The 26,660-nt window shown below is 42.4% G+C and overlaps 1 protein-coding gene across 1 annotated transcript in view; it reads right to left on the bottom strand.

Moving 5' to 3' along the window:
* Positions 1 to 4,444: 4,444 nt before the first annotated feature.
* Positions 4,445 to 26,660, bottom strand: part of PPM1D (protein phosphatase, Mg2+/Mn2+ dependent 1D) — a 37,434-nt gene continuing 15,218 nt past the window's right edge. The window contains exons 2-6 of the mRNA XM_084750513.1: positions 21,921 to 22,149; positions 15,193 to 15,317; positions 11,078 to 11,268; positions 7,926 to 8,168; positions 4,445 to 5,895 (exon numbers count right to left, since the gene is read on the bottom strand). Coding sequence (XP_084606639.1) covers positions 5,338 to 5,895; positions 7,926 to 8,168; positions 11,078 to 11,268; positions 15,193 to 15,317; positions 21,921 to 22,149 — 1,346 coding nt within the window. The 3' untranslated portion in view covers positions 4,445 to 5,337. The remainder of the gene's footprint in view (positions 5,896 to 7,925; positions 8,169 to 11,077; positions 11,269 to 15,192; positions 15,318 to 21,920; positions 22,150 to 26,660) is intronic.

The following is a 26,660-nucleotide window of genomic DNA, read 5'->3' as shown; positions in this document are numbered from 1 at the left end:
AAATAATAAAAAGTCATAAATTGTTGCTCAGCATATATATATGTGTATGTATATATGTGTGTGTGTATGTATGTATGTATGTATATAAAATCCAGGATCACCAGTCCAGAGATGGCACCACCCACAATCTCCTGTGTCCTCCCCCCATCAATAACTAATTAAGAAGTACCCTACAGGTTTGTCTAATAAACAGACCTTATCTTGTGGTGGCATTTTCTCAACTGATGTTCCTTCCCCTTAAATGACTTCATCATTCCCCCAAATAAGGGACTCCTTTCCTTCCTGAGCTCTTCCTAGTGTAGAAACAAAGAGGAGTGGATGAGAACATTTGTGAATGAGAACACTGCTTCTGTCTGTCTCCACTTAAAGTTCTGAAACAGACCCAGGGCAGGTATAAAGCCCAGTGGCTATGAGCACTCTTTTTTTTTTTTTTTTTTTTTTTTTTTTTTTTTTTGGTTTTTTTTGGTTTTTCAAAACAGGACTGTCCTGGACTCGCTTTGTAGACCAGGTTGGCCTCGAATTCACAAAGATCGACCTGCCTCTGCCTCCCGAGTGCTAGGATTAAAGGTGTGCGCCACCACCGCCTCACAAGCACTCCTGTCTTAAATGTCTTAGTTGTTCACAATGGTAGCTGGAAAGGGGTTGTTGTTGGGTTTTTTTTTTTTTTCCTCTCCTGTTGTTCTCTCAGACTAAGCAATTTGTCTCTGGGTGGGGCTGTAGTATATCCTGAGAAGAGCAGGGAATGGGTAGTTGCTGTAGCCATGTGATGAACTGGGTCAGTTTAACCCGTCAAGGTCTCAACAGCTTCTCTCAGGACCTGGAAGATGGATCCGAAGGTAAAGGTCCTCGCTGCCAAGCCTGACAATGTGAGTTCAGTCCCAGGACTGACATGGAAGAGGACAAGTTGTCCTCTAACCCCCACACACGTGACATAGCGTTAAGGCCCTCATAGCCACACTCACACTGTACCCACAAACAGAGTGACTTAAAAGAAATGTTAAGGACCTCTGCGTCATGCATGATACGTAGGAGGAAAAGGCAAGAGAATCTGATGTTCAAAGCCATGGTCCTTCCTCACTGTAGGGAACTCCAGGCAGCCACGGCTACACAGGACCATCACACACACAGACACACACACACACACATGCACGTGCACACACACACATTAAGTAGGTAATCATGTGCTCAAGCAGACACAAGGGGACATGAATGTGATAGTTCCAAATTCCCCAATGGCTACCCTGCAAAAGAATCTGTTCCAAATGACAGCTATGCCTTTTTTTTTTTTTTTTTTTTTTTTTTTTTTTTTTTTTTTGCTATTTCCAGGTCTCCCAATACACAATTATTAAAGGAATGTGAGAGTGTGTGTGTGGACGTGGGTAGCGGAGAGGGTGGTTGGAGAGTGGAGGTCAATAGCCCAGAGCTGGGAACTGTTCCAGGGTAGAGAAGGCTGGTGCTGCAGAGGCTGGCGGTTAAACACTGGGTTGTGCAGGTTGGAAGGCAGCCTGGGCTACATGAGACTGCTTCATGAAATCAATGTCATAGATTAGTCTTGGTGGCTCACACCTGTGATCACTGCGATCAGGAGGCTGAGGCTTGAGTGAATCTCATTAGAGTACACAGTGACTGTAAAGCCAGTGAGACACTGGTGAGACAAAAGAAAGAGAGAGAGAGAGAGAGAGAGAGAGAGAGAGAGAGAGAGAGAGAAAGACAGACAGACAGACAAACCCAGAATAGACACTCCCGCTTCACTTATGTTTAGTATTTGCTTTCATCACCAGTTTGATATAACACTGATAAGCAGGACAATCCCATCAACATTTTTCTGTGATAGATAGCACCAGACTTTTGTTGAGAACGGTGACCTCAAAAAACAGCCAGGGATGAACTTGAACTCCTGACCCTCTTGTCTCAGCGCCCCCGACCCCAGATACTGAGGCTATGGGCAAACATTACACCACATCCAGGCATTTCCTTCTTAACTATGACTATGGAGCTCACTCTCAGTGGAAAAGTTAGCACTTTGCTCTGATTGTTACCAAGTATTACTTTAGCAAATTACTAGCTGAGTATGTAAGATTAGGGTTAGGTTACCTTTCAAATGACTACAGATGAAAACATGAAGTTCTCAGCTGCTGTGTTAGTGCATGCCTGTGTATTCCAGACGCTGAAGCAAGTTGGTAGCAAGTTCAAGGTCAGTCTGGCCTATATACCAAGACTGTCTCAAAGAACGAAGCGAGTAAAGGAATGAAAAGCCAGGACACCTAAGGGTACACAGAGAAACCCTGTCTCAAAAAAAAAAAAATCAGAGAAAAATGAAGTGAATTTAAAGCATAAGAATGTGGTGCTAGCAGTGGTGGCGCACGCCTTTAATCCCAGCACTTGGGAGGCAGAGGCAGGTGGATCTCTATGAGTTCGAAGCCAGCATGGTCTACAAAGTGAGTCCAAGACAGCTAAGGCTACACAGAGAAACCCTGTCTTGAAAAAGAAAAAAAAAAAAAAGAATGTGGTACTAGAAAACGTTGGTAATAGCTAAAATATTCCTAAATTTGGTAAAGAATACAAGCCTACGGATCCAAGTTCAGACAACCACAAGAAATCAAGTGGGGTGTGGTGGAATAAGCCTTTAATCCCAGCACTCTGGGAGGAAGCAGGGAGATGGTCCTCTGTGAGTTCAAGGCCAGCCTGGGATATAGGCCATTACAGAGAAACCCTATCTCAAAAAAGAAAGAAAAAAAAAGAAAGAAAAAGAAAAGAAATCAACTCAGGGACTTGTCAGGACTGAGTAGTGACAGATATGAAAAGGAAAGACAGCTGAAAGAGAGCCCTAAAAGTGAATGTACATGCGTGAATAAATATGCTTGTGAAGCCGGGCCTGGTGGTGCACACCTTTAATCCCAGCACTCGGGAGGCAGAGGCAGGCGGATCGCTGTGAGTTCGAGGCCAGCCTGGTCTACAAAGCGAGTCCAGGACAGCCAAGGCTACACAGAGAAACCCTGTTTCAAAAAACAAAAACAAACAAACAAACAAACAAAATATATATATATGCCTGTGAAACCAACTAATTTATACAACTAGCTTATTAATTATCAAGAGGGTCCTGCAACTCCCTGTAAGAGCATTCCCAGAGTCATCCCAGTGGGTCCCAGTATTACAACAGTGCCATCCCAGGAGAGTTTCAAATTTTAGTAGGCAGCATAAGCATATGGAAGCACCTTTGCTTTGGTAGCTAGGGATGAAATGCAGGGCCTATGGCTGGGGAGTGACTCTGTAGTTAAGAGCACTAGTTGATCTTCTGGAAAACCTTGGTTTGATTCTCAGAACCCACTTGGTAACCCACAACCTGTCTGGAACCCCAGTTCCCGGAGATCTACCATCCTCTTCTGGCCTGCAAGGGCACGAAGCATATACATAGTGCTCACACTTCCATGCAGGCAAAATAATCATACACAGAAATACAAATAATTGTTTGTCCTCCCCACCCCAGAGCTGAAGACTGAAACTTGTGCTTGCCAGGCAAGTGCTCTACTACAGAGCTAAATCCCAAACCCCTATTTTTGTTTGTTCGTTTTTCAAGACAGGGTCTGTGTAGCCCTGGCTGTCCTGGACTCACTTTGTAGACCAGGCTGGCCTCGAACTCACAGCGATCCACCGCCTTTGTCTCCCAAGGGCCGGGATTAAAGGCTAGTGCCACCATGCTCGGATTTATTTTATTTTTTAGTGCAAGGCCTCACACCTATTAAGCAAACAATCACACTAAAACCCTGATCCTAGAGCTGGAGAGATGGCTCAGATGTTAAGAGCACTGACTGCTCTCCCAGAGATTCAATTCCCAGCAACCATATGGTGGCTCACAACCACCTACAATGTGATCTGATGCCCTCTTATGGCCTGTGGGTGTATATGCAGGCAGAGCACTGTATACATAATAATAAATAAAATCTTTAAAAAAAACAAAAAACAAAAAAAACTTTATCTTTTTACCTTTCCTGGTCAAGATTCCTGAACCACACTTATCTCCCTAGTTTTGTTTTATCGGTATTGTTTTGAGAGTCTCACGTACCTCAGGATCCTCCTGCCTCTGCCTCCTGACAGGGCTTCATGTATGTGAGGCAAGCACTCTCCCAACTCAGCTACATCCCCAGCCCTCAAGAGTGCAATTACACACACACACCACATTTACATACTCTTAGTGCTTTAGTATTTCCCTTTAGGTTTTATTGTATTACCAAGAAATGGGGCCAAGAGTTTTACTGAACACTTACAAGCTATAACTGAATCACACTGTTAGATATTTAGTTTTTGTCTATGTGTTCTATATGAAAATAAAAACTCAGAATGCAAAAATTAGTATGATATGTATTTCAAAAGTCAAAAAAGCACAGTTATATCACACAACTGTTAGTACCTACCATGAAGAATCACCAACAAAATGCCAGCGACGTAAGAGCAACAGTTCACTGATTTATTAAATGGACATACTCATATAACCAATGAAAACTGTGTGATATAAAATAATTTAGGAAATGTTGGGAATTAGCAGCACCATCTGTTATTGAAATAGCACACAACAAAAAACTTCACGTATTTTAAGCAAACACTAGAAGAGAGCGCACATCCTGATGCCACCGATCCGGGACGAATGATGGTCTGTCAGGCAGACGCACTTCCTCCTGCGCCAGGGACTTCAGTGAGCACATGGGATGCACTGTTCTAGAGAAATGCTACTGAAGTCAGAGACACTGCATAGGATAAGAGGGACAAGGAGACTAAATCAGCTACGTCAGCATGGCTCAATGCTTCTCCTAAGAAATGTTTACTTCTGAATTATGAAATGAGAAGTAAAATGTAATCTTTAAAAGATACTAATGGTCCCTAGGAAACATTAAGTGGAGCACAGATCACTATGAAAATACATCACTTTTTCCAGTTTTCTTAGTAATTTTCTTTAAAAAGTCACGTGTTCTTCACAAGTGGTGTGTACAAGTGCATAATAAGCATTTTAAAAACTTTAAGCACATGTTTAAAATCTTAGAGATTCTTCTGACTTTTCTTCAACATAAGCCATATTGTCACAATTACTGTGTCAAGAGTAAGAGACTGAACTTGTGTAAAGGATACAAATTTACACACATTTTTATAGCAACTTATTCCCTACATCTACAAAATTCACATTTATAATACAGGCAAGTACAAGGCCAGGATAAAACTGTTAAATTCCAAAAAGTCAAACTGTGTACTCTTTATTTTGTCCCCTTAAAAAAAGTTCCACTCCGGCACCAAGTTTAAAAGGCCCTGGCGTCGCAGGCTGGGAGGTCCCCGCTTCCCAGGCCCACCTCAGCACACGCACACGGCCTTCCGGTGCTGGTGTAGAAGAGGGTTCCCCAGCTTCCTCTGGCCCCTGAGTCTGCGCCGCATGGTGAGTTTGACAGAGTGCCGGCGCTGGGATGCTGCTGGGAGGCTGGAAGCCTGGGTCCCGCCACTACGACTTATTCCGGTCCGTCGGTGCTTCTTCAGAAGTGGGCCAGAGTTGGACTCTTCTAATGTCCTTTTAAAATTGGCCGGAGGCGTTCTTTCGACTTCTTGAGCTTTCATCTGACCAGGAGTTGACATCTTTACATTTTTTTGGTCCATGATGGTATTTGTTGAATTGGTTGGCACAAGGCCAACTGATAGGGTATTATTCAAAGAGTCATGAATCCTTAAAGTCAGTGCTTTGGGGCAATTTTCTTCAAGTGCCTCTGAAGCTTTTGAGGTCATCACCACAGTCTGGATACTCCCTCGAGCTATCTCAGCTGGGACCTCTAAAAATTTCTCTGAGAAGGCATTACTACGAACAAGGGCAGGTATATGCTCCTTAGAGGTCAGCCGCGACCATGGGTCTTCTTCCAGTGACTGGGGAAAAAAAGAAAAGAAAAATAAACATTTATCCTAAAGCTCAATAAACTGACACAGACAGTAAGTTCTTATGACCTTAAGACTGCAAAACCAGCTCAGTGGTGGCGCAAGCCTTTAATTCCAGCACTGAGCACTCGGGAGGCTGTGGGTTCAAGGCCAGCCTCGTCTACAAAGGGAGTCCAGGACAGCCAGGGCTGTTACACAGAGAAACCCTGTCTCAAAAAAACCAAAAAAAAAAAAAAACCAAAAAAAAAAAAAAAAAGAAAGAAAAAAAAGAAAAGGAAAAAAAGAAAAAACTAGTATCAAATAAACAAAAATTTTATTTTTAAGTACTATCGACACTGGCAAGATGGTTCAGTATGTATGGAAAGATGCTTGCAACATAAGTGTGACAAGCTGAGTTCAATGCCCAGAACCCACATAAAACCAAAAGGAGAAAAACAATTCCATAAAATTGTCCTTTGACCTGCACATGCGCATTGTGGTATACACACCCACACTTATATAGCAACAAAAAGGAGTTGGGCATGGTGGTGCACATGTTTAATCACAGCATTTGGAGGCAAAGACCAGCAGATATCTGTGAGTTCAAGAACACCCTGGTCTACACAGTAAGTTTCAGGATACTCAGAGCTATAGAGAGACCCTGTTTCAAAAAAACCCAAAACTGCCTGCCTTTGCCTCCCCAAGTGCTGGGATTACAGGCATGCACGGCTGCGCCCAGCTATCTTGACGTTGTTATTGATAGCATGGATTGTATTAAGACAACTGTGTATTACAGGTTTAAATGATTATGTATACAAATGGTTAACAATTTTATGTTTTAGAAGTGCTCACAGATTCATAAAGAGATCAATAAGTTCACGTAGTAACATTTTTAAGTGACCACAATCATTTTCCTATTAAGTTATACACATACAGCTGGCTTCAAATTAGTCCTGAGTGAAGAGCTCTCCGAAGCTCTGAGAATACTGTTTAGTGGCAGTGTGCCCAGCATCCACAGAGATCTGGGGAGTGAGGAAAGGGATCCTTTCCAGCAATAAATTATATACAAAGATCCATCATTTTTTAAACTTAATTCAAATACAGAATTCTGTTTTAATTAGCCAGATATGATTGTAGATACCTGTAATGCCAGGAGGAAGATCAGGAATTCAAGGTCACCTCAGCTACACAGCCAGCCTGAGGTCACCATGGACTACACACATGAGGGCCTTGTGTCAACAACAAACAAACACAATGTGTTGGAATGAGTGAGAATGCCCCTCTCCTACTGTGTTCCTAATATTTAAATACTTGGTCCCTAACTGGTAGAACTGTTTGAGAATAATTAGGAGGTGTGGCCACAATGGAGGAGTGTGTAACTGAGGGCAGGCTTTGAGGTTTCAAAAGACTTGAGAGAGACTCCCAGTGCTCTCTCTCTCTCTCTTGATTACAAATCAAGATGCGAGATTACATGTCTGTAATCCCAGCACTCAGGAGGCGGAGGCAGGCGGACCTCTGTGAGTTCAGAAACCCTGTCTCAAACAGCAAAACAGAACAAAAGATGTGAGCTCTCAGGGCTGGTGAAATGGCTCAGCAGTTAAGAGTACTTGTGCTTGCAGAGGACCCTGGTTCAAGCCCCAATACCCACATGGCACCTCCAACTGTCCAGATTTGCAGCTCCAGGGGATCCAATGTTTCATTTCTATCTTCAGCAGATACCAGGCATACACACAGTGAACAGATGTACATTCAAGCAAAGCATTCATACACAAAAAAAGTTATTCTTTCACTCTGCCACCACAGACTCCAACTTTCTGAAACCGTAAGTCAAATCAACACTTTCATCTTGCTGGAGACAGAGAAAGCCTGCAACTTGCTGACCAGACAGTCTAACCTACTTGGTTGAGCTCCAGTCCCAATAAGACGTCATCTCAGAAAACTAGATGGCATCTAAAGAAAGACACAAGGTTGACTTCTGACCTACACATTTGTGTACACACACACACACACACACACACACACACACACCCCGCCCTGCATACCTTGACTGGTGGAGTTGAACTCGGGGATGGAGTCATCACACAGGTTTCCTGGCTGTTGTAAGCAGGGCTATCCGTCAAGTTCAGAAAGAGCTCGTCTTCATTGGTGAAGTTCCCCTGATTGTCTACTCCTGGAGAGATGCAAATCACGATGGCACTGGTGTTATCTGCTCGGAGCATCCGCTGCCTCCAGCGGCCAAGTGCTCGGTTCACGAGCATTTTGGCACAGGACTGTCCATGCTCACCCTGTATTTACAAGAACAAGGAGAAGGAAGAACATTAACTCTCGTTTACTTACCACTACATATGTATAAAGTTAAAAACCCTGTGGATCTGGTGAGGTGGCTCAGTGGGTTAAGGTGTCTGCTGCCAAGCCTGATGACTCAGGGTCTCCAGTTCAGTGCCCTACACCCACATGGTAGGAGGGACCAGCTCTCCGTCAAGCTGCCCTCTGACCAACACACATGCATACACTCCACATGCATAAACACAAAACAAAAATGTACAAAACATTCTTATAAAAAACAATGCTAAGTATGGCCAAATAACTAAATAAAATTTAAATTCTTAGACATTAAAATCTCTATGATCATGTTAAAATAGGGTAGCTGTAGATTCTTTAAAAAAAGAAAATACAGTTCTAGGCAGGGCACGGCAATGCACTTGAAGACAGAGGCAGGTGATTCTCTGCAAGTTCAAGGCCAGCCTGGTCTAAGTATCAAGTTCCAGGACAGCCAGGTTTATACAAACCCTACCTCACAATTTTTTTTAAAAACTTAATTTTTCTTTTTTTTGTTTTTGTTTTTGTTTTGTTTTTCAAGACAGGGTCTCTCTGTGTAGCCTTGGCTATCCTGGACTCGCTTTGTAGACCAGGCCGGCCTCGAACTCACAAAAACCCGCCTGCCTCTGCCTCCCAAGTGCTGGTATTTAAAGGTGTGCACCCCTACTCCTGGCTGTAAGTTCTTCCCTTGTGGTTGAATTTGGCACTAATGTGTCAGGTGTGATGATATAAGCCTCTATCTGAGCACAGAGAGGCTGAAGCAGGAGGGTCACTAGCAGGCTGGGGTGTAAAAGGTGTATTTTTATCTCTCTAGTCAGGAAGTTTAGGCTCTCTAACTCTAAGGAAAGTTTCAGAGAAGCCATCTTTAAAAGGAAGCAAATTAAATCGGGCATGGTGGCGCACACCTTTAATCCCAACAGTCAGGAGGCAGGCAGAGACAGGTGAATCACCTGGAACCATGAGTTCAAGGCCAGCCTGGTCTACAAAGAAACTTCAGGCCAGACAAGGCTAACACAGAGAAACCATGTCTGAAAAACAAACAAACAAACAAACAAAAGGAAGGAAATTATTATAAATATAATTAACAAATAAGACAATTAGGCATGGTAGAAAAAAAAATGCTACAGGCCAATTTCCACCTACCCGGGGAGGTTCTGAGCCCACCATGGTGCTAGCTATACAGGAAATGGTAAGAAAACCACTGGTGCCCAAGAACAGTGAACCACGCTGACAACACACACACCTAGGACATCCAAGAACTCACTGCGTAGCCCAGGCTGGCCAGGAACTGGTGGTCCTCCTGCCTCACATCCCAGGTACTATGATTACAGGTGTTTACTACTATACTCAGAGGTGGGTTTTAAGGTGGAATATCATGAGCTTTGTGATATAAACAACATTTTATGTACCATAAAAAAAGTTACTGCCAATTAAATTATAATAACCCTTTTGGAAAATGGATTTTAATTTCAGTGATGTTAAAAGGAGAGCGAATGCATGATGGTACACACCTGTAATGCTACCACTTGTGAGGTAAAGGCAGGAGGATCAGGAGTTCAAGGCCACCCTCAGCTGCCTGAGTATGAAACCAGCCAGGCTTAATGAGAGCCTGTCTCAAAAACCCCAAAGCGAACAAAAGCAAAAGGAGGAAAGTGTGCAAACTGACTAAGGGCAGCATCAGCGCTTACTGCTGAGCCTGCTTCTGTCCAGCTCTGCAGGGCACATGGTCACTAGCGTCAGGACGGGTCGCTGGGAAGCTTCCTTTGCCTTTCGCTTTGTCAGCATATCTGCTTTACTTCCCAGCAAAGCTCCTTACAGAGAAACCGTTCCATACAAGCACTTCTTTCTTTCTTTCTCTCTCTCTCTCTCTCTCTCTCTCTCTCTCTCTCTCTCTCTCTCTCTCTTTCTTCTGTTGTTTGTGATTTGGGGGGGCTTTTTGTTTTGTTTTGTTTTATTGAGACAGGACCTCATTATATAGCTCTGGCTGTCCTGGAACTCAGAGATCCGCCTGCCTCTGCTTCCTGAGTGCTGGATTAAGGAGTATGCTACCACTGCCCAACAAGTTATCTTTGCTATTATCTGGTAATCAGTAACTGCAAAACACTAAGTCTCTGGGTAATAAAAGTAAGTTTCGACAACTCTTAGCTTTAACACAATTTGATGGGATTGATATTTATACAATCAATTTGTTTTTCAGATTAGGTGTTGAGGACTGAACATGAGGCGTGGTGATGCATGCCTACAGAGCGCAACTATGCCTTAACTATCAGGAAGGTGAGGAAGAAGGATTAGGTTGTCCAAGTTTTAGGACAACCTAAGCAATTTAGGAGACTGTCTTAGTAAAGTGAAAAGGGCTGGAGGTATAGCTCAGGGCTAATGCATGTTAAACTCTGAATTCAATGCTCAGTGCCAGAAAATAAACTCCATTTTACATGTTATGCTAAGAGAATGCTAGATTTAAAAGGTCACGTGGCATATGGTCATGTTTATAGGGAATATCCAAAGTAGGCAAGTACACAGAAACAGAAAAGTAAGCCAGGCTGTGGTGGCACACACCTTTAATCCCAGCACTTGGGAGGCAGAGGCAGGTGGATGTCCATGAGTTCAAGACCAGCCTGGACTACAGATCGAGTTCCAGCACAGGCAGAGCTGTTACACAGAGAAACCTTGTCTTGGGGAAAAAAAGAAACAAAAAAGTAGTTTCTGCTGCAAGGCATATGGAAAAAGAAGGAGAGGAGTGGCTGGAAACTGTATAAGGCTTGTTCGGAGGACTGACAAGCAAGACCCTAGAGAAACATCCCTAGCTAGATTCACAACCATGGACAACATGGCTGAAGCACTCCAGACACTATCAAGCTACTGAGACCCTTCTCACCATCAGGTATTTTTTCTCCTCTTGGTCTTGGCACATGGAGATGGCATCTTGAGGTGGAATCATATTCCAAAGTCCATCACTTCCCAGGATAATATACTTGTGCTTCTGTGGGTCGAGAGTATGGACACTTGTATCTGGTTCGGGTGACACCACAAACTTACCACTGAAGAAATCATAGCTCCACAAGTCACCTGGGAGAAAGGAGCAGAAGATGCGGTAAGTATGACTTGCAAGATGAGAGTGTCACCTCAGCAGACTAAAGGACAGAATCCCTAGGTGCAGAACAGCACTGACTATTCAAAGCCCATGCAAACACAGTGGGGACAAGAGAATTCCCTCAGCATGCTGAAGAATTAGCATGGGGATTTGCAGCAAACACCTTCCTCACCCTTAAAGTAGTGCTAAAGAAAACTGCAAAATGAACTAAGCAGTCTCAGAATAGCCCGTGTTTTCTCTAATCTGGGGCTCTTAGATTTTAAGAAGATCCAGAAAGATCATGTATTTATGGAACGAAAATAGAAATTAAACTGTCGCGGGGAAACAATGGGGAACAATATGCTCAAAGTACAGACATACTTAAATAAAAATGACCTCCTGTAACCCAGTGCTGTGTACAGTTTATATGCCAATGAAAAAATTTAAATCAAGGGGCTGGAGAGATGGCTCCGAGGCTAAGAGCACTGTCTGCTTTTCCAAAGGTCCTGAGTTCAATCCCCAGCAACCACATGGTGGCTCACAACCATCTATAGTGAGACCTGGTGCCCTCTTCTGGCCTGCAGGCACACATGGGGCCAAAGTACTATATAAATAATAAATAAATAAAATCTTTAACAAAAAAAAAATTTAAACCAAAACTATGTGCAAGGACCTGAGTTTGATCCCCAGAATCAGAGGTAATTAAGTATATATTATTAAGTCTTTTAAACGACAACAACAAACGAACACAGTGCCTTGACTGCAACTTCTCTTCTAGAACTATACTGGAGTTCCTTCTCAGCCCAGTAGGATGATTGAAAAAACAGATGAATTGAATAGAAGGAAATTATTCATGGGTAATTTCATTGTACAAAGAAAACCAAGTAAATTATTAAAGTAAAGCTAAGTATAGTAGTGCACATTCACAATCCCAGTATTCAGAAGGATAGGAGGATTGATTCCAAGTCTGGGCCAGCCATGGCAGCTCAGCAGGACCCCCATTATGAAATTAAGAAGGGCTCACAGCTCAGCTCAGCAGTAGAGTGCTTGCAAGCATATGAGACCCTGGGTTCAAACACCAGCACCACAAGCAAACAGCTTTTCAAACTTGTTAAACCCAACAGAGAGAAGTAAATGTATTTCTACACAATTCATATCCACGGCTGGCTTCAAACTCACGGAGATCCCCATGCCTCTGCCTCCTAAGAGCGAGGATTAAAGGCACACATCAGATCTGGTGCTATCTTCTGGCATGCAGGCAGAACACTGAATGCACAATAAATTATTTGCCAGACGTGGTGGAGTACACCTTTAATCCCAGCACTCGGGAAGCAGAAGCAGGCAGATCGCTGTGAGTTTGAGGACAGCCTAGTCTTCTACAAAATGAGTCCAAGACAGCCAAGGCTAACATAAAGAAACCCTGTCAGGGTGGGGGATGGGGAAAGCACAGGCCACCACACCTAAAGTAAAATTTTCAAATAAAACACAGTTGACATTTGCCTTTGAATAGCTATCTTTTTCTTAACCCACTTCCTCCCTAGAGAATGTCTTTTTTTTTGCTTGCTTGCTTGCTTGCTTCTTTCCTTCTTTCTTTTGTTGTTGTTTTTCAAGAGAGGGTTTCTCTGTGTCACCTTAGCTGTCCTAGATTTGCTTTGTAGACACCTTTCTCTTTCTTAATTAAAAAAAAGTTTAAAGCCAGGCATAGTGGCACACGTCTTTAATCCCAACACTTGGGAGGCCAGCCTCGTCTATAAAGTGAGTCCAGGATAGGCAGGGCTACACAGAGAAACCCTGTCTCAAAAAAAAAAAAAAAGTTTAATATGGGCTGGAGAGATGGCTCAAAGGTTAAGAGCACTGACTACTCCTCCAGAGGTCCTGAGTTCAATTCCCAGCAACCACACAGTGGCTCACAACCATTTATAATGTGATCTGACTCCACCTTCTGGCCTACAGGTATACATGTAGGCAGAGCACTGTATACCTAATAATAAATATATAAATCTTTTTTTTACAAGTTTATTATGAATAATATAGATTGAATAGATACTGGGCCAGTGAGATGGTTCAATGGCTAAGGGGGACTGATACCAACTCTAACAACCGAAGTTTGATTCCTGGAACCCACACAGTGGAAAAAGAAAACTGACTATCAAAAGTTATTCTCTGACCTCCGTATGTGTGCTGTGGCATGCATGCACATACACAAATGCACACATAAGTATATATTTTTTAAGAATGGGCATTAAGAAAATAGAGAGGTTGGAGAGATGGCTCAGTAGTTAAGAACACACTGGCTGCTCTTCCAGAGGATTAGGATTCAATTCCCAGTATCAACATGGGAGCTCACAACTATCAATTGTGACCAGATCCCTACCAGTTTCATGGGATCTGAAACCCTCTTCTGGCCCATAAGGGCACTGCACACATTCACAGTGCACAGGCTGTATGTGCATATGTGCAAAGAAAATACCTGTACACATAAAATTTATAAAAATAAAAATAAATAAATGTAGCCAGGCATGGTGGCACACGCCTTTAATCCCAGCACTTGGAGGCAGAGGCAGGCGGATCACTGTGAATTCAAGGCCAGCCTGGTCTACAAAGAGAGTTCCAGGACAGCAAGGGCTATTACACAGAGAAACCCTGTCTCAAAAAACCAAAAAAGAAAGGAAAAAAGACATTTAAAAGCAAACTACAGAAGAGGCACTTAAAAAGGGGCAGTATCCATTAAGACAAAGATGACAGGCTTCTCAAGAGAGTTCTCTAAACAGTATTTGAGATGGGGTTTCAATTTGCTTTGAATTCGTTAGTAAAAATCCCTCAAGTCAGAACTTTTAAGTTCAGCACGACTCAGACTTATAGCCAGTTTCCTAATAGCAACACAGAATATTTTTTCTGTAACTCAAAGGAGCCTTGTGTGCAAGGCGGTCACTTCTCCTTTCCATCAGTAGAGGGTGCTGAAAGGACAGCGGGAATGGTCCTCTTTTATTGCTGTGGTGGCACCTGACTGCTAGCAAGTCCACTTACCAACAACTGTCAAAGCACCAGCCAACTTCCCCCAAACTGCCATCAACTCTGTGGCTGACCTACTATGAACGTTCCCAATACCTCTTTCAGTGACCAGTCTTAATGCTACAATCAAAATAACCTTTTTCTACACAGAGAAACCCTATCTCAAAAAACCAATAGTAAATAAATAAATAAAACAAAACAAAGATATTTCTCCCATGGAGTCCCTTCTACTCTCCAAAGTTTACTCTGTTGAAAAATAAATAAGTAAAATAAAAACAAAGCAAAACAAAACAAAAAACTCTAGTCTTGTCGGGCGGTAAAGACAAAAACAAAAACAAAAATCTAGTCTTCATTCTAAAACCAGAAGACTGAGAAGAAACTATTTTTATTTTGGCATCAACAATGGAGGGGGCGGGGAACAAAAAACAAAAAACAAAAGCCTCTGAGGCTTAAGAATACTAAGGGCTCCAGCACTCTGGAGGCAGAGGCAGGTGAATCACTGTGGGGCCAGCCTGGTCTACAAAGTGAGTCCAGAACAGCCAGGGCTACACAGAGAAACCCTGTCTTGAAAAACCTGGAGTGAGATGGGGGGTATACTATGGGCTGAGATAAGCAAGATTATTGAAAAATGGTTTTAATCACAGCATTAAGCTGGACAGACATGCAGGTATGTGTGCATGTGAGTGTTGACAGACACACAGATCTCTAACTGTCCCTACATATCGATGAAAATTAACAAGACCATAAACATAAATCATTAACAAAGAACAACTGGTGCTGAGATACATACTTTAACTCTATTTTCACACAGTTTCATCATCTCTAATCTTACCATGTAAGGCCTCGGGCTTCTAGTCTACAGTACAGAAAAACATAACATGAATTCACCAAATACAAGTCCATCTTACCAAGTGCTCTTGCTACGGCCAGAAAAGGAATCTGGTCAATGACTGTACTCCTTCTGACAGGTCCACTGTGAGTGAGCCGAGGTCTTTTCCAAACTACACGATTCACTCCAGACTTGTTCATCACACTAAAAAGTGAACACAGTTCGTAAGTAGTCTAAATGATTAAAATATAACTAAGCCTGATATGTTAGGAATTAATAAAATGAGATCATATTATCACAAAATAATGACATATGTTCAAATACAAAGATATAATAGGCCAAGGTTCTTGCTATAAACAGACAGACAAAACAGGGTATGATTTACATTTGACTAGAATAGGCCAAACAGAACCAACTGCAAATAACATGAAAATGAAGAGACCAAAGGAAAGCACAGGACAAGACTCAAATACTAAGAAAGGTGAAAAAGAGGCTCAACAAATGGACAGCATTTACAAAAGATAAACGTAAAGGGTTTTCCAGTTTCTCTGGGAAATGAAGGAAACAAGATGCCGACTGCAATGGCACTGGTTTGAAGATTAATAGGAGCTGGACAAGGTGCCTCAGTCCTGTCATCCCTGGGAGGTTGTGGCAAAAGGTCCAACACCTGCCTAGTTAGATGTTTCTGTAATTTAAAGTAGGAAACTACCCCTGGAAAACAGAACAGCTTTATAGATACATTTCTGGGTAGGAAAATCCTCCTACAGCTTTGCCAAATAAGCAATAAAAATCTTTAATAAGTATATAAAGGAGTTAGTCATCTCAGGTTACCTAAATCTTTATAAGATTGGTTAATTATTTAGAAAAAATTAAAGTATACTAGAGATGGCTGCTCATTCTGTGCTTGGTGTGACTACATGAGATTTACCTAAAAGAAAACTGACCCTTATTTCAAGTTAATCATGGTTTCTCTATTCATGCCCTCACACTGAGATACACACACACACACACACACACACACACACACACACACACACACAATTTCTCTGATTTAAAAAAAAATGTCAATAGAGCAGCTAGAGAGATAGCTGAGTCTAAAAGCGCTTGCCATAAAAACAAGAAAACTTGAGTTCTAACCATAGGAGCCAAATAAAAGCTAGGCACGCTGGCACATGATTACAATGAATGCAGTGCTGCAGAGGCAGACAGGAGAATCCGTGGCACTCGCTGTCCATTCAGCCAAGCCAGAAGGCCAGGCCAAAGTGAGAGATCATCTCAAACACCAGGTGATCGAACCAGTTCCCGAGGTGTGGTGGTGTGGGTGCCTGTAACCCCACCTACTAAGGAGACTGGGTGTGAAGATCATGGAATTTGAAGTCACCTGGACAACATAATGAGAAGTCGATATGCAAATATAATCAAGGGACGGCTCTGGGGGTAAAAGTGCTTGCTGCCAAGCCCAACAACCTAAGTTCAATCCACAAGGCCCATATATTAGAAGGAAAGGGCTGGTTCCTGCCAGGTGTTCTCTGACCTTTATGCATGCCCACACACACAAAGTACTGAAGAGTTAAACGCTGACAGAAGATGTGCAAACCATTTGATGTGCTGACTTTCCCCACCCCATTGCAGGGAAGTGAACAGAGCCTCTGGCCCAACATACAGATTTGCCAGCTAGTCTCACTACTTAACAAGAAATCTGACACGTGGTGCACGTGTCCCTTTATTAGTTTGCTGTAGTGACTTTGAACAGCATGGCTCTATCCCCCTAAACCAAATGAGCACTGACTCTATCTACACTGAGAACCGACTGGCTTACAACCTACAAACCTACATTAGGGATACAGCTTTGTTGCAGAGCTCTTGGCCAACATACATGAGACCTTAGGTTCAGCAGAAAAAGGGAAAAAATTAGAAAGGTCTGAAGAAAGGATATATAGTAGTGACAGGAGAATGTGTTTTAGCACTTGACTGTGCGAGCCTGTTAACCTCAACTCAGATCTCCAGGACTCACATGAAAGCCAGACCTAAATGCAGGGGCGTCTGTGATCCCAGCACTCATACAAGGAGATAGAGGATACAAACAGTGGCCACTGGTCACCACTGATATAGTGACAGAAGTGCCAGGTGTGGTGACATGTGCCTGTAATCCCAGCAGAGGCAGGTGGATCTCTGTGAGTTCAAGGCCAGGCTGGTCTACAAAGCAAGTCCAGGACAGTCAAGGCTAGACAGAAGACAGAAAAACCCTGCCTTGAAAAACAAAGAAAGAAACAAAAAGATTGAAACAAGAACAAAATAACCAGAAATGTCAATATAGAGCTGGAAATGTCAATCTAGGGCAGAATTCCAAGATTCCACCATGCTTTTGTAGAATAAGTTCAACTTTCAGTTCTAAAACAAGAAGAGTTAGAAGACCAAAGGCAGTCTTTTCTTCTGCTTCTTCAATGCTGAAACTCAAGCGGAGGAGAATGAAATGAACTGGCCGTTCACAAGAACATGGCGCAGAAGACACGCAGCACGAACGGATACCAACATGCTGCCTTCAAGCCTTCGTAAAGCCTGTGTTCTCTCTAAAAGACCACACCCGACACGTGAGCCTCGGGACAGAAGCAGGTCCAGTAGCTCTCTCCAATACAAATGTACTGAGAGTTTCCCTGATATTTCATTGACAAGGATATTATGATCGTTGTGCATATGAGAAACAAGACAAATAATGGTACTGTTTAAGGGAGGGAAAAAGAAATAAAGAAAAAAAAAAGCCTAAAACCAAAGCAATGTTATAAGACACTGCTTTTCCTGCACACCCTGCTGTTGTCCTGTATTAAAAGGCAAATAGAAAGGAACAGCCTGACATGCAGAGCTGACTGCGCACCAACAGAAGGCGGCAAAAACAAGAGTGCTGGCCAGCTGCCCAGGTCGGGATGGAGGGAAGACAGGAAATAACTTATCATAAAATGGCTCAAATTTTGCATAAGGACACCTGCTCCCAAATGGCAATAAGCGTGTGTCCAACTGTCCAGATGGTATTTTTAAGTGAAAAGGCAAAAAAACCCATAAACTCTTTTTAGATGCTATTAAAGATAAAAGAAAAAACAAATAAAATATAACTCTAAATAATCAAGTTAAAGTGTAAATAAGAAAATAATGGGGCAGGAGAGATGGCTCAGAGGTTAAGCGCACTGTCTGCTCTTCCAGAGGTTCTGAGTTCAATTCCCAGCAACCACATGGTGGCCACAACCATCTATAATGAGATCTGATGCCCTCTTCTGGCATACAGGCACACATGCAGGCAGAACATTGTACACATAATAAATAAATCTTTTTTTAAAAAGGGAGGGGGGAAGAATCAAGAAATATATTTTCTTTAAAAAAAATAATAAAGCCAGCTCAGTGTCACACACCTGTAATGCCAGCAATGGGAGGCTGAGGCAGACAGATCTCTGTGTGTTCGAGGCCAGCCTGATCTACAAAGTGAGTCCAGGGCAGCCAAAGCTACACAGAGAAACCTTGTTTCAAAAATAAATAAATAAATCAAGCAAGCAAGCAAGCAAGCAAGCAAGCTGGGCAGTGGTGGTGCACACCTTTAATCCTAACGAGTTCTAGGACAGCCAGGGCTACACAGAGAAACCCTGTTTTGGAAAAATAAAAATAAAATAATTTGTAATTTAAAAAAAATATATATATATAATGATGAGGGGCTGGAGAGCTGGCTCAGCAGTTAAGAGCACTGTCTGCTCTTCCAGAGGTCCTGAGTTCAATTCCCAGCAACCACATGGTGGCTCACAACTACCTACACCCTTTAATGCCCTCCCCTGGCATGCAGGTGTACAAGCAGACAGAACACTCATATAAATAAACAAAATCTTTTGAAAAACTGAGAAAAGATCAGGCCCATCATACTAAAAATGTAGAGTAAAAGACTAGTGACCCAAGAAAATGGCAGATTTGCTTAGTAGGTACAACGAGACCTGGGTCTGATCTCCAGAAGCCAAAAATATAAAATAATTCCTCAATTTAAGATTATGGGAACCAGATATGGTGGTTTAACCCCAGCAATCAGAAAACAGAGACAGACAAGCTGAGATTGAGGCCAATCTGGTCTATAGTCAGAGCTACATAGTGAGATCCTGTCTCAAAAAAAAAAAAAAAGTAAAAGATTATGGGGAGCTGGGGATACGACTCAGCATGTATGACACTCTCAATTAAATCTCAAGTAACGCACAGAGAGAGAGAGAGGAAGAGGGTGAGGGAGAGGGAGAGGGAGAGGGGGAGAGAGAGAGAAAGAGAGAGAGAGAGAGAGAGAGAGAGAGAGAGGTCATACTAGTAAGTGAAAGACAAACAACCATGAGGGAAAAAACTCAAGTATATGTACAACTATCTCTCATAGGATTAAATAGACTATAGCCTGTAAACAGATTCATTTAAGATTGCAGGTTATAGAACAAAAATAATAAAAGTACCCAAGACAGCAACTTCAAGGACAAAGGAAATCTTGACAGCAAACCTTAGCATTCCCAGACCTTTTGTAGCCACCAAAATGACAACTCAGGAACTTTTTTTGACACAGGGTATTGCTATGTGTCCTTGGCTGGCTGGGAACTTGCTTTTGTAGACAAGGTTGGCCTCCAGCCTGCAGCAATCTCCCTGCCCCTGCTCTCAAATGCTGGGATTACAGGCACATACTACCACATCTGGCTTAATAGCTAAATTTTCAATAAACAAGGCCACACAGTCTCCTTCAGATAAATGGGGTTTGTTTAAGACAGGGTCTCACTCTGTAATTGAGGCCCACCTAAAACTTACTATGTAACTTAGGCTGGCTATAACTCACATGACAGTCTTGCTTTACCCTTTTAGAATGCTGGAACACAGTAACTATCTGGTCTGTATACAAGTTCAACCGCACACTGTTGGAAGCCACGGCTGTGTTTGCAAACAGAAATGTAGAGTCCAGTCAGATAAAGAGTATCTTAACCAGAAAAAGTACAAGGAGAAAACAAACTCAAGGCCACCTTTCCACCAAATAAAGAGTGTAAAGTTGGTCAGCCTCCTAATCAATAAGAGGTATGGAACTGTCCAAGCAGTTCCTGCTGCCATATGGAAAAACTGACCCATGTCTCTACTACATTGATTAGTTTTGTTTTTGTTTTTGTTTTTTTAATTCTAATTTTAGATAGAAATCTAAAAGGTGAAGCCATGTACACATTAGAAAAGTGTCTCTCAAAATGTAGTCTGGTGATTGCTCAGGAAATGCCAACGCTTTCTGGGCAGGTGTGCAGGTCAGCTGTTTTCACCCTGAGACACCCTGCCGCATGTTACGGCAGTCAATGACCGGCTGTGCTACAGAGCCCCAGGAGTAAGTGGTTAAACGAGGAACTCATGTACTGCGTAACCTTGTACGGGGGATTCTGCAAGCTCTAACCATACAATAGCCTGGGAAAAGCAAAGCTGTGACAGAGAACACATCGTGGTTACCAAGGGTAAGGGAGTGGGGACTAAACAGGCAGAGCGCACAGGTGACTTTTGTTTTGTCGTGTTTTTTTAAAGTATCTCTATTAAGTAGCTCAGGCTAGCCTGGAATTTGCTATATGGCCCAAGATGGCTTGAAACTGACAAGCACACACCCTCATGGCTGGTAATGCACAATAAAACTACTTCCCAGGTAATAAAGTTAACCTTGCCTAGACTTGGTGGCATATACTTTAACCCAAGTACTGGGAGGCAGAAGTAGGAAGCTAACCTGGTCTACATGGAGCCTAAAAAATATAACAATTATGTTAAAATGCGTGTGTGCCCAGCTACTGCAACCAGGGTGACATTCCACGAGAGATTAAAGACAGGAGATATGAGAGACGAGCCGTCACCTGCTAAACACTGCAGAGACCTGCGAAACTGGAAAACAATGCCATTCCTGTCACTCAGTGTTTCATCTCACTGTACTTACATACAAGCCCCAGGAGACTTAAAAAGGAGAGCACTTTTCTAAAAATCCAGGACTAAAATAAAAATAAGCTGTAAAAATAGTATCAGTGAGACACATACATGGCCTAGACTCACTGTTCTACTCTGTCCAGATTCTAAAGGCCATGTCAGTATTTGTTTGAGGCTTACAATAAAATTCTACCAATTGTTACTTGAGATAGTACTTCTCCTTTAGAGCCATTTTCAGAAATAAAATAATTCAAAAAATAAGGTAAAAAGGAATATATAGGTGTTTTTATAACAAGCAAATGAAAATTCATAATAATTGGAAATTAACTGCTTTAAAAAAGGAGAAGGAAAGCCAAGCATTGGTGCCCGCCTCATGCCTATAATCCCAGCAAAACACATGGGAGGAAGAGGCAGGAAGATCGGGAGATCCAGGTCAGGCTTGCCCAAATAAAAATTCTGTCTCAGGGCCGGGCGTGGTGGCACATGCCTTTAATCCCAGCACTCAGGAGGCAGGGGCAGGCGGATCACTGTGAGTCTGAAGCCAGCCTGGTCTACAAAGGGAGTCCAGGACAGCCAGGGATACACACAGATAAACCCTGTCTCAAAAAATAATAATAATAATAATCTGTCTCAGAAAAAGAGAGAGAGAGAGGCAGGATGCTGTATACACGCAGCCCTGAGAAGACTAAAGCAAAGGATTACAAATCGTAGACCAGTGTGGCTAGGCAGTGGGTTTCATGCCGGGCTGGCCTACACCACAAAGCCTTGTCTCAATTAAAAGGGACTAGTTGAGGGGAGGTGTGGACAGACAAAAGACAGAGCAGACACAGACAGCTACACACAGGGCTACATAGGAAAGACAAACCGAATGCTCACCTCCCACCAAGCCCCTCGATTCTTTCTCTTTCCTTGGGAAGCTCTGGCTTGTGGTCTTGTGTCACTTCCACAGCTCTGACAAAATCATCCTTTGGGTCGTCCTGAATTCCAAGGACCACGCCAGAGTCACCTACATGAGCTACATACATCTTCATGCCCCGTATGATCACCACACTGGCAGTCGTCCCGGACGTGCTGGGAAGACCTGTCATGGTCTTTGGCCAGTCTGCTGTAATAAGAAAGAAAACATTTTATATTTTATTTCTCCAGGTGTACACATTAGCACAGTTATCAGAAAATAAAAAGCAACATATCTTAAATAAGCACGTTAACATTTGAATTTGTACAGCAAAAAGTTCAAGAAAAACATCTTGAGCTGGAGACGTCACTCAAGAGCAGAGCGCCTGCCTGGTAGTCTCAAGGTCCTAGATTCAACTTCTAGTACAGAATTAAAGGGAGGGAGGGAGGGAGAGAAGTCTATTTATTTATTTATTTATTTGTTTATTTGTTTTTTGTTTTTTTGAGACAGGGCTTCTCTGTGTAGCCTTGGCTGTCCTGGACTCGCTTTGTAGACCAGGCTGGCCTTGAACTCACAGCCATCCACCTGCCTCTGCCTCCCGAGTGCTGGGATTAAAAGCATGCACCACCACGCCTGGCTGGGAGGGAAGTTTAGAATCTACTTGTCTGAGGTAGGGTTTCTATTGCTGTGATAAAACATCATGACTAAAGCCAACATGGGGAGGAAAGAAAGGGGTTATTTCATCTTACACTTCCACATCATAGTCTATCATCAAAGTCATGGCAGGAACTCAAGGCAGGAACCTGGAGGTAAGAACTGATGCAGAGAACAGAAGGAGTGTTTACCGTCTCTGCTCCTCCTGGCTTTCTCATCCTACTGTGAGCTGGGTCTTCCCACATCAATCAAGAAAATGTACCACAGGCCAATCTGGTCAGGAATTTTCTCAGCTGAGTTCCCTCTTCCAAAATGATTCTATCTTGTGTCAAGTTGGCATAAAACTAACTAGCACACTATTTGAGGATTTAAATAAATCCTCTAATTATTAAATTTATAAATAATTATAATAAAACCATAAATCAATACTGAGAGGAAAAAGGTTACTGAATAGGTTTTCTACTTCCATGTAACTACACAGAGAAGCAACTTTGCTGGGAACCAAACCCAAGGCCGCCCGAATGCTATGAAAGCACTTTATCTACCAGTAAGCAACAGCCCAGCTCTTCAGTATAGTTGGAATACCATTTTGCTAAAACTCATTATACCGTTCCAGAAATAGCCACTTAGTTTTATTTTTAAACAATTTTTTAAAAAATATTTATTTATTATGTATACAGTATGCATCAGATCACATTATAGATGGTTGTGAGCCACCATGTGGTTGCTGGGAATTGAACTCAGGACCTCTGGAAGAGCAGTCAGTGCTCTTAGCCGCTGAGCCATCTCTCCAGCCCCTATTTTTAAACAACTTTTAAATATTCAAATTTTAAAGTGTTTAATTTTAATTTATTTATTTAGTTATTTGAAACAGGGTGTCACTATATAGCTCTGGCTGGCTTGGAACTTGCTATGTAGACCATCATAACCGAATCTCAAACTCAGAGATCTACCTGCCTCTACTTCCCATGTTTTCAGTGTGTGTGTGCGCGCACGCGCGGCACGTGCTTGCATGTGAATATGTGTATGTGTATGTGTATGTTATGTGATTGACTATTATGTGCCCCCATGCACTCAGGAGACAGGGACAGGCAGATCTTTGTGAGTTCAAGGCCAGCCTGGTCTACAGAGTTCCAGGACAGCCAAAATTACATAGAAAAGCCCTGTGTAATAACTCAAATATTAGGTAAAAGAACAGAATTCCAAACCATGTACTGTCTAATTAAATTCAATAATGACCAGCAATTGTGTTATATACTAAACTAGAACTGTAAATTTATGATGGCAGATTGAATCTCTCACATTTTCTGCCCACTAAAACTCTACTAAAAGGACAAAATATAAAAATAACCTCATAGCAGACATGAAGCACAAGAAAAGGTCACAAGCAAATATGAGAGTCCCTGTAAGTTTGAGCACACAGAGCTAAACTAAGGGCAAGTGCAGAAGGCAGTCATCTGATAAGCAAGGACAGTTAACAAGAAGGGATAAATTGGTGGCTCCCCATCTTAGTTGAGTTTAAGCAACAATAGTTAAAAGCTGAAGTAATAGGTGTTAAGCCGAGGCTGAAGTGATGACTCCCTTGCTGCTCAATCCTGGGGATCCCAGTACCCACACCTGTAGCTCCAGCCCCAAGGAATCCAACACCTTCTGACTTCCTTGTCTTTTGTTTTGTGTTGTTTGTTTTTGATTTTTTTTTCCAAGACAGGGTTTCTCTTTGTGGCCTTGGCTGTGCTAGACTCGCTCTGTAGACCAGGCTGGCCTCAAACTCACATGGATCCACCTGCCTCTGCCTCCCGGGTGCTGGGATTAAAGGCGTGTGCCACCATGCCCGGCTCATCTGGCCTCCTTGTGTACCCACAAGTTTACATAGTAAAATACCAGGGACAGAATAAAACAATACTTCACAGAATGGAAGAAAACATATAAAATGTTCAAATCAGTCAGACAGGCCACCTCAAGGAAAAAAGAACAATATGCCTAAATAGGCCTTGAACCAAAGAGAAAACTCAAACGGAAAAATATGCAAAGGCACTTGATGTTTCTTCAGTCATCTAGTAAACAGTAATTAAAAGCCACAAGATACAAACGCTTAGAGTGTGACATAGCAAATGTGGTTAGGATTCGGAGCAACACGGACTCTAATCTACTACTAATAAAAGTATGAGTGTAAATTGGCACACAGCAGGAGCAGTTGGGCACCATGTGTAAGAGGTGAAGACAGACATACTCTTCAACCACCCCCTAGGAATACACCACATGTTACGGCAGAAACACAAACAATAGGAACAAATGGCCAAAGCAACACAGTTTATGAAGGCTAAGAATAGCATCAATCCTAATGTCCTCCTGACTATACACAATGCCTAGGAATCTCATAAATGCAAGAGATAAAACAAGATATGCACTGTGAGTTACCGCACAAATATTGTGTTCAATGAACCTGGCGAAACTACTAAGAAAAATCAGCAAGCAGCACAGAGGTATGGTTCAAGTGACAGTTACTCTTTCAGCCATGTGGCAGAAAACCGTAATCCCAGCTACTAGGAAGGCTGAAGCAGAAGGAGTCAAAGTTCAAGGCAAGCTTGGGCAACTTCCTAAGATTATCTTCAGGAAGTACAAAGGGGCTGGGGAGATGGCTCAGTGGTTAAGGACACTGGCTACTCTTCCAGAGGTCCTGAGTTCAATTCCCAGCAACCACATGGTGGCTCATAATCATCTGTAATGAGAACTGAGGCTCTCTTTGGTCATGTGGTATTACAAGCAAATAGAGTGCTTATACATACAAATACATAAATCTTTTTTTTTTTAAGTAAAAAGGAAAACTTGCCTGGTGGTGGTGGTGAATGCCTTTAATCCCAGCATTCGGGAGGCAGAGGCAGGTGGATCACTGTGAGTTCAAAGCCAGGCTAGCCTACAAAGTTAGTCCAGGACATCCAAGGCTACACAGAGAAACCCTGTTTCAAAGAAACAAAAAGCAAAATAAAAAGGAGAGCTTACCTAACATGTACGTTACCCAGCAACACACAAACACACAAGACCACCATGGACATACAAGTACATCTACAATATAGGCCTGTTCTCTTTTCTACGTGGACCGTATTTACATTTATTCACTGACATGCAATCAACTGTGATGGCAGACATGAACTCCCAGGACTAGGGAGGTAGAGGCAGAAGAGTTATGAGTTCAAGACCAGCCTGGTCTACAGATCATGTTCTAAGGTAGCCAGAACAACACAGTAAGACCATGTGTGACAAAAAAAAAACCTAAACAAACAAACAAAAGTAACCAACAACAAAAGACAAGTTCAGAAAAATAAAAATATACTAAAGACACACAAGTAATTCAGTCATGTACAAAATTCACCTATAATAAAATGGTATTGGGGAGGGGTAGCAAATAAGAGAACACACAAAGCCACAATATTATTTAAATCACATTTCTCAACCTGACTTGATGATGTACACCTGTTATCAGCAACTGGGAGGTAGAGGAAGTAGGATCAAGAATTCAAGGTCGGGGCTGGAAAGATGGCTCAGAGGTTAAGAGCCCAAGAGCCCCGACTGCTCTTCCAGAGGTCCTGAGTTCAATTCCCAGCCACCACACAGTGGCTCCCAAACACCTATAATGTGATCTGGTGCCCTCTTCTGGATTGCAGGTGTACAAGCAGGCAGAGCACTGTATACATAATAATAAATAAATAAAATATTTTTTAAAAAAAGTCAAGGTCATCCTCTGCTAAATACAGAATCCGGGCTGTATGATGCTCTAATTAAAAATAAAAATAAAAAAGTTCAGTTTGGCATAGTGGTGCATGTCTTGAGTCTGGAAGGCAAAGGCAGGTGGATCTCTGGCCTACATGGTGAGTACTAGGACAGCCAGGGCTGTGGGGAGACCATGATTGAGCAAAGGCACTTGCCTCCAGGTCTCTGGAATTCACAGGGCTGAGAGAACCAGTTCCCACAAAGTGCCCTCTGAACTTCACATGCTGTTATGCCACACACATCTGCACATGTATGTTGTATCTATTAAATGTTTATTATTAGCCCTATAATTATTATTA

This window comes from Acomys minous (assembly GCF_964271855.1).
Source record: "Acomys minous genome assembly, chromosome: 12".
In the NCBI taxonomy this organism is placed as follows: Eukaryota; Metazoa; Chordata; class Mammalia; order Rodentia; family Muridae; genus Acomys; species Acomys minous.
Note: the sequence above shows the minus strand (reverse complement) of the source record. Positions and strands in the feature narration are given on the sequence as shown.